The 11,358-nt window shown below is 22.3% G+C and overlaps 4 protein-coding genes across 4 annotated transcripts; 2 read left to right on the top strand and 2 right to left on the bottom strand.

Moving 5' to 3' along the window:
• Positions 1–2,304: 2,304 nt before the first annotated feature.
• On the top strand, positions 2,305–3,890 carry DICPUDRAFT_151580 (uncharacterized protein; the record flags this gene model as incomplete). The annotated part of the gene is made up of 2 exons (XM_003287401.1): positions 2,305–2,704; positions 2,860–3,890. 2 exons carry the CDS (start codon positions 2,305–2,307, stop codon positions 3,888–3,890), a joined length of 1,431 nt encoding a protein of 476 aa, XP_003287449.1.
• Positions 3,891–4,694: 804 nt separating this feature from the next.
• On the top strand, positions 4,695–5,620 carry DICPUDRAFT_78321 (uncharacterized protein; the record flags this gene model as incomplete). The annotated part of the gene is made up of 3 exons (XM_003287402.1): positions 4,695–5,096; positions 5,178–5,330; positions 5,396–5,620. The coding sequence occupies 3 exons, from the start codon at positions 4,695–4,697 to the stop codon at positions 5,618–5,620; spliced, it is 780 nt and encodes a 259-aa protein (XP_003287450.1).
• A 70-nt stretch (positions 5,621–5,690) lies between these two features.
• Positions 5,691–7,539, bottom strand: DICPUDRAFT_54851 (uncharacterized protein; the record flags this gene model as incomplete). The annotated part of the gene is made up of 5 exons (XM_003287422.1): positions 5,691–6,128; positions 6,197–6,850; positions 6,918–7,098; positions 7,162–7,421; positions 7,482–7,539. 5 exons carry the CDS (start codon positions 7,536–7,538, stop codon positions 5,772–5,774), a joined length of 1,509 nt encoding a protein of 502 aa, XP_003287470.1. The 3' UTR covers positions 5,691–5,771.
• A 608-nt stretch (positions 7,540–8,147) lies between these two features.
• On the bottom strand, positions 8,148–11,121 carry DICPUDRAFT_78323 (uncharacterized protein; the record flags this gene model as incomplete). Its single annotated transcript, XM_003287423.1, has 5 exons — positions 8,148–9,189; positions 9,262–9,915; positions 9,982–10,201; positions 10,266–10,995; positions 11,074–11,121. 5 exons carry the CDS (start codon positions 11,119–11,121, stop codon positions 8,148–8,150), a joined length of 2,694 nt encoding a protein of 897 aa, XP_003287471.1.
• Positions 11,122–11,358: the final 237 nt, after the last annotated feature.

Genomic DNA, 11,358 nt, shown 5'->3' on the forward strand with positions numbered 1-11,358 from the left:
CACATTTTAATAATGGGGTTGGTATTTTCTTTTTTTAAATTTATATAATCAAGTTCATTTAGGGAATTTGAGATAACATAGGTGATTCAAAAAAACTTTTTCATACTTATATTTAAATCAAAGTTTTATTTATCATCTATATTCCCTGTATTATTTCCACACAAGCCTAAAATAACACCTATTACCACACAATATTGTTGTTAAATTCATCTTTTCAAAAAAAAAAAATAATAAAAACTAAAAATACATCCCCCATAAAACACACAGTAGCTTAAAAACCCAAAACTATTGTTTATCTATAAAGTGGTTTTTTTTTTTTATTGAAAAAAAAAAAAAAACAATATGCCTCTATATAATAGTTGGTATTATAATAAATTATTGTTTAATTAAAGTTTTAATTATATTTTTTTGTAGGTTTATTTCTATTTTTGTAAAATTTTTGAGGTAATTGTTGTTTGAAGGATTTTTCTCGTTCAATATTCAATTATTAAAAACACCCAAATTTTTGAAAAAAAAAAATTTTCAAAAAAATATAAAATATAAAAATTTTTCAATAAAAAAAAAACCCCACTTGTGTGGGGACTAACCTCCTTTTAGTCTAAAATTAGAGGAATCAATAATCTCCAAATGAAGATACCAAAATTGATATTAAAAATAGCTATGGTACTGTAGGGTGGTAATCCCATATGAATCACACATTCCTAATTTGTGCACATTTTGTTAAAAAAATTGATCACAAAAATTCAGCTTTTTTATAAAAAATAATTTGAATAGTGAGTTTTCATATAAAGTTTGGGTTTTAAAAAAAGTTTATCCTTTTTTTTTATATATATGTTTTTATAAACTACCACCCGCATTCTTTTTTTTATAACAAAATTTTATATTTATTTGTAAAATAAAGGTGGTTTTTTTTTTTTTATAATAAAAAAAACCTTTGTTATTTTAATAGATTTATTAATTTCTAAATCAAAACAAAACAACAAAAAATTCGTTTTAAAAACTACAACACAATTATACTCACCCCCAAAAGAATCTGTGTTAACATTTACTTGTGCTACACAAAAACCCATATATTAATTAAGTAATTTAAAAACATTTAAAAAATATGTCATTAAATTTCAACATCATAAACACACTATCCAAAATTATACATTTTATTATAATTTTATTTACTTTTAGAAAAGCATATTAAAAACTTTAATTATTATAAAGTCAAAATAATATGGAGTTTTTTTTTTACCTGTTACGATAAAATAAATATAAATAATTATTATAATAAACACTTTGTGTTTGCTTTATTATTTATAGGTCAAGTAAAAGCTAAAAATAATAGTTTCATATTAATTTTTGATATAATGTTTAATAAGATGAAATCCCTTTTTTTTTTTTTTTTAATTTAATTTTAACTTTTTTTGGTTAATAAACGACGTTCTATTCAAAATCCATTAAAATTCATGAAAAACCCTATTATCATAAAACAATTGAAAAAATGTTATTATTTTAAATTTAAATTGAATTTCAATTTTTTTAGAATTAAAACACATAATCGATATTTAAAAGAATTATAATAGATTTAATTAATAAATTTTAGATCAAAAAACGATAAGATTGATTAAATGTTTTATTCTAATTTTAACTATGATTGCCAAATTTTTACTTTATTATCTCTTTTATTTGATTCGACCCGTTTTAAAAATAGTTTATTAAAAAAAAAAAAGTTTAACCTTTCAATATTATTTGTTTAATATCAAAATTAAAAAAAAAAAAATAAAAAAATATTACCATACAATTTTTTTTTTTTATTTTTAATTTTTTAAATATTCATGTATATTTTATTTATTTGATTAAATTATAAAAATATATTTATTTTTATATTTTTTGTAAAAGGAAGATATTTTTTTTGATTCTTTCAAACATATTCTTTCTTTTTTCTTATTTATTTGAATATTTTAATTTACTTATTGACAGAGCACACAGTCAAAAAAAAAAAATTAATTTTTTAATTTTTTTAATTTTTTTTAAATTGTTTTTTAAATTTAAATTAAAATTTTTTTTTTTTTAATTTTTTATTAAAGTTTTTAAAAACAAATGAATATATATAAATAATATCTCTTTTTTTTTAATGCAATTAAAAAAAGAAAACTCAAAATCATAAAAAAATAAAATTTACGGCTTTTTTTTTTATAAAATTTTTTTTTTTTTTCGTAAAAACAACTTTTTTTTCATTCTCAAATATCTCCCCAGAAGAAAAAAAAAAAAAAAAAAAAACAATTCTGTTCAACTGTATTTCTGTTTGAAATAAAGATGGAATTCGAAAAACAACAAAATAAAATATCAGATTTTTCTTCTCCATCCTATGTACCAAGGTCGATTGTACTTGATATTATAAATAGTATCGTTGATACCATTCCAAAATTTAAAGAAAGAAATCATTTTTTCTCACATTCATCCAAAAGAGAGGAAGAAAATAACCAAAAATCAATACAATACCACTCAAATAGAATAATAGTAAAAGATTTATTAAATATAAATAACGAAAATATAAATAATGATAAAATAATTTATAAAAATATAATCAAAAATAATAATAATAATAATAATAATAATAATAATAATAATAATAATAACAATATAGATAGTAATAATAATGAAATTTATATTTGGCAATTAAAAGTTTTAAAACAAAGAAAGAATGATAGTTGCGGTTATTATAGTTTATATAATTCGTTGGTAACCATTGAATAGTTGTCTTTGAGAAGGAGTTTGAAGAGGCCCAACCTCTCCTTTTTACCCAAATTAGAAAAATAGAACCATTATTTTTGGTATTTATACTGGGGAAAACTATCAAATTATTTTTAGAGAATGCAAAAACCAAGAAAAGAAAGTTATATCCATGGAGCGAAAAGTATATATTAAAAGGTGTATTGGAAAGAACATATATAGATTATTTATTTGAAAGTAAAAATATGATAAGCGAACAACACTATCCCATTACAGTGCTTCCAGATTGGGCAATTCAGTCATTAAAGAACAACAGATTACCAATTGAAGAAATAGGAGAAATGGAAAGAATATCGCAATTGTTCAAGAAAAATAATAACTACACCCATGTATTTATGATAGGCCAAGCTGTTCATTGGATGACCATTGTAATCAATAAAGTTGGTTCCCACTCAGAGCTTATTCTCATCGATAGCAGAAACCATGACCTTTTAGGTTCAACAGACGAACAAATTATGCAACTTGTAAATAAACACCCAGAACTATCTGAACATATGAGAAAAAGTTATTTATTCTCTTTAAGTGAACCAAAGATAATGGTAGATATACTCAGAGATTGCATGTTGGGTGATGGTGATATAACTAAAACCTTACTCGAATTAAATTTAAGAGGTTTCCTTGAGAATTATTACGCCCATGTAAATAATAATAATAATAATAATAATAATAATAATAATAATAATAATAATAATAATAATAATAATAATAATAATATAAATAATAGTAATAATAATAATAATATGAATAATAATAGTTTAATAAATAATTGTAATAATAATAACAATATTGCAAATATAATAAATAATATAAATAATAATTGTATACTATATAATCCAGCATCAACTATTCAACAACAATTAATTTATTGGTTAGAAAACTATTGGCCACCATCAGTAATCGAATACAATATTTGCCAAGTTTTAGATATAATATTAACATCAAAAGAAGATATCGATAAATATTTAGAGTGTCATATTTTAGAGTCATTATCGATATGGATCAAATCAACCTCGGACCATTTAAAGAATCATTCAGATATTAAATTAATTCAAAGATTTTCAATTACAATGGGTTGGTTTCATAACAAATTTCATATGACATTTCAATAAAAAATAATTAGTTTTATATAATATTTTTATTCAAAAACCAAATAAAAAAAAAAAAAAAAAAATAGTTATTTTACTTTAAACAAAAAAATTAAAATATTCCCCTTTTTATTTTAGATATAACAAAATTTGACAAAACTATTATTTATCTGTATATTAGTAATTTTTTAATAAGTCATAATTACAAGAAAATGGGAGAATGGATGAATTCCATTGGTCCTTATAATATTTCATACTTTTCTTCATATCTGTTTTTAAAAACCAAAGATTAATAGTTATTATCATAACCATAATTAGTAAAAAAGTATTTAAAAAAATTTAAAACTTTCATTTTTTATGAAGATGAGTTATTGAATTGGTCTTTTTGATGATACCCAATAAAGGGTTTGGGAAGTAATTTAAAAAAATGGTCTCGTTGAATGAATATTCTGTATTTCCATTTATCTATTGATTAAATTAGGGTATTGGGTTTGGCACTTATATTTAAAATGGTTTTTGTAATTTTTTTTTTTTTTTTTTAAATTAAAAATAATTTACAGATAAGGTACTTGTTTTTATAATTATTATGATTAATTTAACAAATAGAAAAAAAATTAAAAAAAAATATTTTTCAAATAATAATGGTTTTATTAAAAGAAATTAAAATAAAAAAATAATTTAAAAATTTTCAAAATTTTTTTTTTAAAACATTAAAAAAAAAATAGGTGGCGGGATTTACCATTAAATTAGTTTATTTTTATTTATTAATAAAACAACAGGTTTATGATTTCAATTTTAAACAGTAATAAACTACTTATAAATTAATAAATGAAAACTTTTAACAGAAATAATAATAATGATACATATATAGCAAAAAATACTAATAATAATAATGTAACAATTTTTAATAAACTCTTTTCATTTATATTTAAGCTATTGAAAATAATAATATCCCTCTTATCTGCATTAATAACATCACTTTCAGTTGTTCATTTGGTCAAATTGATTACAATAAATAATGTTTTTAAAAATAATAGTTTAAATATACACACTGGTGTACCAACCACCAAAATGTTTGAAGATTTAGCCATAAATAGTATTTTAGTTTCAATATTTATTTTGCAACACAGTTTAATGGCATGCAAATTCTATAAATCATTTATTAGATCTTCAAGTTTTGCTCCATTAGAGAGATCAATATATAATTTAATTACCTCTATAGTTATCGAGGTAGGTATTAACTTTAATACTAATTATTTTAAAGAATTACAGAGTTTATTAATTAAAATTATTTATTTTTTCGTTGTTTAGGCGATGATAGAGAATTGGAGACATATAGATTTTTTAATTTGGAATATATCAGAATATAATTACATTATTTTACCAATCAAAAAATTTTTTATTTTGGTTATAATTATAGAATTTTTTTTATTTGATGTTTTCGAACTTTTGGGTATAGCACAGGTATTTTTAGATCATTATATTAGAATTTAAATTATTCAAAAACTAATATTTTATTATCATTACAGGTATATTGCGATTGTTTTAAAAATAAAGAGTACGAATTATCACCCCAAAGAAATTTTGATTTCTATACAATTTCAAGACACCCAAATATAGTATCACTTTTAGTATTGGTTTGGTTATCAAGTTCAAAAATGACATTGGATTTATTTTCTTTGTGCTTACTTTTCAGTTTATATCTTTTTAGTGGTAACTCATTAAGAAACAAAGACAGAAAAAAAATCAAATAAATAAATAAATAAATAAATAAATAAAAAAATAAATAATTAAATAAACAAACAAACAAGTATAAACTAAAATAGAGTAACAGTCAATCAATTAAATTAATTGATTGTAAATAAAGTTTATTATATTTATTTTTATTTTTATAAAATATCTTTTTTAGTTTCTTTTGTTTATTTTTAAATGATAGGGCTTTGGATATACTGTTAAACCAAATACCTCAGTTTGGTCAATTGTTTTCCCATCAAATGACTCAAATGTATAGTTTAAGACCATGTTGGAGCACGAACTCATAATCTCATCAATTGCGAGGAAATATGCTGGACAACCTCTAATACCTGCACTAAATGGTACTGATACTTTCATTAAATTATTAAAATATTTATCAGTGGATGGGCTTATATTGGTGTTATTATTATTGTTTGGTTCCAACCATCTTTCTGGTATATATTTTTCAGGATTCTCTACATATTTAGCTAAATTACTTAAACCATATAAATTTGGAATTATTTGAGTCTATATTAAATAAATATTTAATTGGTTAAAAAGATTTAAAACATCCTTTTAAATTTAAATATACATACCCCTTTTGGAACAAAATATCCACCAATCTCTGTATCCTCATTGTTAACTCTTGGAACTGAAAGTGGTGTGATTGGCATCATTCTAAGAACTTCTTTAATACAGGCATTAAGATAGGTTAGTTTTTTACAATGATCCAAGGTAATAAATTTACAATCTTCACCAGCAACTGATATCATTTCTTCATAAACTTTCTTTTGGATGTGTGGCTGCTCTACTATTTTTAATAAAAAGTATTGCATTGTGCTTTCAGATGTGTGACTTCCTCCTAATAAAAAGTCCATGGCTGTATGTACAACAAGTTTTTCATCTTTTCCATCAGTATCAATAATTAAAATATCCATTAAATCTTTTGGATTTTCATAATCTATGTTCTTTAAGTGATCAAAATAAATTTCTTTCATAAAGTCATATATTTCATCTATTGATACTTGTAAATTTTTTCTTTTAAGGAATAAAAATGGATATATAATACTTATAAAATCATCTAAATGACCTATACCCAATGTTTTAAATACTTTTAAAATTGGAACAATTAATCTTTTGGTTTGGTTTTCTACAGCAGCGATATCTTCATCAGTGCAAACATCTTTTGAAAAAAATAATCTTCCAATAACATTTAGGGTGAATTTACTGAGTAAAGCTTTTGGATAAAACTTTAGAAAATAAAATTATTTTATTAATTAAAATAAAAAATAAAAAAATAATAGTTATTTTACTTACAGGTATATTTTTTTCATTGTGTTCATTTAGGCTATTTATCAAGTGTCTAGTTTGATCTTCAATTAATCCACTAATTCTTGAAACTTTAGTTTTCGAAAAAGCACCAGCAACCAAGTTTCTAATTCTTCTCCATTCATTATCATTAGCCATTACTAACCCACGACCATTATATGACCACTGACTAAAAAATATTTTTGATTAACAAATACATTATTTTTAATATTAATTATAGCAAAATACATACTTAAATGAGTTTACACTTGGTCTATTTACAAAGATATTTCCTTTCTTAACCAATACTTCATTTATCATATCAACATCAGTTACTACAACAGTATAGATATCACCCATCCATAGTTTAAATATACCTTTATTAAACTTTTCTTCTAATTCCTTAAATGTTCTATGAGGACGGTCACCAATTTGAAGCAAATCACCCATTATTGGTAAAGAAACTTTAAATCCAGGAGGATCATTCTTTGAAAATTTTTTATTTTTTTTGATCTGTATAAAAAAAAAAATTAATAAACAAAAATAGTTTTAAATAATTTAATTTATATTTACCAAATCAAATATTGAATATAAAATAATACATAATATCAATACAAAAAGTATATTCATTTTTAACAGTTTATAAAAAATATAGTTAATGTAGGAAGAAAAATCATATTTTATATTTAAAATATTCTTCTCATGATAAATAAAAATTGTAAAATAAAATAAAAAAATAATTTTTAAAATTATTTATTACTAATACAGATATTTAGACAATAAAGAAAATCTTTAATTAAAAGGAAATTTTCTTTTAATTTAAAAAAAAAAATATTTAAAGATTTACCAAAACATCTAAAAAATAAAAACATGTTAATAATAAAGTTATTTCTTTAATATTTAATTTTTCCACACAATTTAAAATCTAAAATTACACCACACTACACATAATAAATATATTTATTTTACATATAAAAACAAAGAAAAGGTTTATTTGTTATTTATAAATTTGTTTTTATTTTATTTATTTTTTTATTTTTTTTATTTATTTTTTTTTATTTTTTATTTTTTACAGTACTCATCGGAGTATAATCTAATTTAATAATTGGTGCAATCTGAATTTCATTTGTGTTGTATGCTTCATAATATTGTTGATCTTTTACAATTTCTGTCAAATATTCTATTATAGATTGGTCATGTGTATTATTAATATCCCATCTTTTGAATAATGATTTTGGATCAGTCGGGTGCAACTGTAACTAACATTGGTTTGTCAAGGGTATGATATGGTGAAGAAGATGGTGATGATGGATTGGATGTTTTATTATTAAACATTAGCGGTGTTGTGTTTGCAGAGTTGGAGGTGACATTACGTATTGATGGTTGATTATTGTTAATATTGAAATGTGGTAAATTATATTTTATGTGTGACTCTGACATTGATCTTTGAGCTTTTAAAGTGGTTGGTGATTTTTTTTGTAAATTACCTGATCTTGAAAAGTGTCGTTGTGGTGATTGTTTAATATTAGGATTGTTGTTATTAGTGTTGTTATTGTTAGTATTATTATTATTATTATTATTATTATTATTATTATTATTATTGTTATTATTATTATTATTGTTATTGTTATTATTATTATTGTTATTATTATTGTTATTGTTATTATTAGCTTCATTTGGTAATGATGGTAGTAAAGATTCTGAAAGTGAGAGTAATGAGTTTGTATTGTTTTTGGTTTTAATAACATTATTTGAATTTAAAGTAGATCTTGGTGAATTAGAGTTGTTTGAATTTATGCTATTATTACCATTAGTTTTTTCACTATTTTTATCATTATTATTTTTACTATTAAATAATGAGGGAGATGATGGGTGTTGGGGTGACATGGCTGGAGAGGTAATTTGTAGACAACATAAATGATAATAATAAAAACTCTTTAGTACCAATTCATATAATTGATCTTGAATATGGGCAGTGTATATATTCTCTGTAAACCAATTCTTCTTTTGACCTAAAATATCATCAACTATACCTGGTTGAGAACTATAAAGAATGCCATGATACTCTTCGGTGTCTAAATCGATTCTTGATATATAATTTACTACATTAATTGGAATTAAAGGTGATTTGGATAATACCTTGGGCATACCAATAAGTTTTAATGATGAGAGATTTGAAAGAGAAAGTGGTGATGTTTTCCATGGGTCAAAAGCTTCTTTTCCATTCATTTGTTGACCTACAACAAAAATACTTAATGCATATGTCATCGAAATAATTAATCTATAATAAAAAATTGGTATTAGAATAGCTGTATAACTATATTTTGTAATAGTTTAAAAATATATAACTTACTGTTCCTTATCTTGAGAACCCAAAATAACCAACGGTCTTCCTTTTAATAAAGAATAGACAGCATGTCTTAACCAAGTATATTTGTTTAATATTTTTAATAAACCCCTTCCATAAATTAAATCTTTATTATTGCCCCAAAGATAATCTGAAAATGATTCGAATCTAATTGTACCGTTATTGTCATCACTTAATAATCCAGGTGGTGGATTTAAATTACCAAAGCTATTTTTAATATTATTGTTTCTTCCTTGGTTACTATAATTACTATTATTATTGCTATTACTATTACTATTATTCCTATTATTCATATTATTCATATTATTATTATTATTATTCAACATATGGTGAAGTGTTTCTACATTTTCAATTGGTAATAGACTATTGGTACTTGTACCAATTAATAGGGTTTCACTATTATCATTATTATTTGTATTGCTATTAACTAAAAGATTGCTAATATTCAAGTTCATATTTAAATTATTATTGTTGTTATTATTGTTATTATTGTTATTATTGTTATTATTGTTATTATTGTTATTATTGTTATTATTGTTATTATTGTTATCTGGATTAAACATTCTATCAATTACTACTGTTCTACTATTGAATGGATTAAAACTATTTTCAAAAAAGCTTCTTTCAAATTGATCGTTTCTGAATTAAAAAAAATAAATTAATATTCTATTAATTTAATTAATAGTTATGTAAATTGATACTTACAATGAATTTGAAGAATAGACAGATAAATATGAACTTGGATCTGATGAATATGAGCTTAACGAGTTGTGTTGTGACGATGTTTTATTAATACTCTTATTATGTGATTTGGCCTTATGTATATCTCTTAATTGTGATCTAAAATAATTACTTTTCTTTTCAGATTCAAAAGAAAAATTTAAAATTGATGTTTGACCAATTGATAGTAATGATGCTCTGGGATCTAAAAAATACAAAAAATTTATTAGAGCTTTAAAAAAATAATAAAATTAATAAATTAAACTTACTTAAAACTTGTGGATCTAAAATATCAAATTCCATTTGAAGTGGTGATCTTGAAAAATATTTGTATGATTGTTCTAATTTATGGAGGAATTTGTCAAAAACTTCTGGGCATAGTTCACTGATATGTCTAAGTGGCTTATCCAAATGAACAGTTTTGTTAATTGTATCTACAATCTTTGGCTCTGAATCTATTATAATATTATCTGAAAAAAATATTGTTCCTAAAGATGACTCCATATGGGGTGGTGTTGATAAAAACTTTTCCCTATAATTTGAGGATGATTGAATCTTTCTTTCTTGATCAAATAAAGTTTCAATTGAGGTTAACTCTTGTAATGCATCTTGAATTGCTGTTAAAATATCAAATTCTTCATAAATATCATCACCTGGTGTATTTTGATCGATTGGGGTTGTTGATGACAATGGTGGTTGATTGTTATTATCGTTATTGCTGTTATTTTCTTTATTATCGTTATTATTATCTTTTTGTTCCTGTTCTCTTTCCTTTTGATAGTGTTGATAAGTAAATTCTAAATCTTTTTGTTTTTGCCTATATTCTTTTTCAAATAGTACATGGTTCTTTGCTTTTAAAATCGATGTTAAATGATTAAATTGAGAAATAAACTTTTCAAAATACTTAATAATTTTGTGTGGATTTTTTGTAATATAACTTAATACACATGGTCTAACATAGCCTCTGGCATTAATATCAAATAATGAGAAATGATGTACCTAAATAATTAATGAATAGAGTTAATATTTATTTTCAATACAAATATTAATATTATTATTATCAATTGTTTTACTTACATAGGCATAGATTTCGCTTCTATGAGTAGATGGCAATGTAAAAAACATTTGTGAATCTTTTGTATAGGGTTTTCAAGTCATTTGTTTTATTTTGGAAATCTACAGACATTACTTTAACAACATACTTTGATAAATCGAAATCCAACATCCCAAAGTGAAATTGTTCTGGTATTAAATTAAGAGCTATAGGGCCTGCTTGTTCACTAAATTCTGATAATACAATAACAAATAAAAATTCGGTCCAAAAACAGGGTGGATAAGAAAAATTTTTGGGCTTATAAGTTT

The sequence above is a fragment of the Dictyostelium purpureum genome (genome assembly GCF_000190715.1).
Source record: "Dictyostelium purpureum unplaced genomic scaffold DICPUscaffold_100, whole genome shotgun sequence".
Taxonomy (NCBI): domain Eukaryota; phylum Evosea; class Eumycetozoa; order Dictyosteliales; family Dictyosteliaceae; genus Dictyostelium; species Dictyostelium purpureum.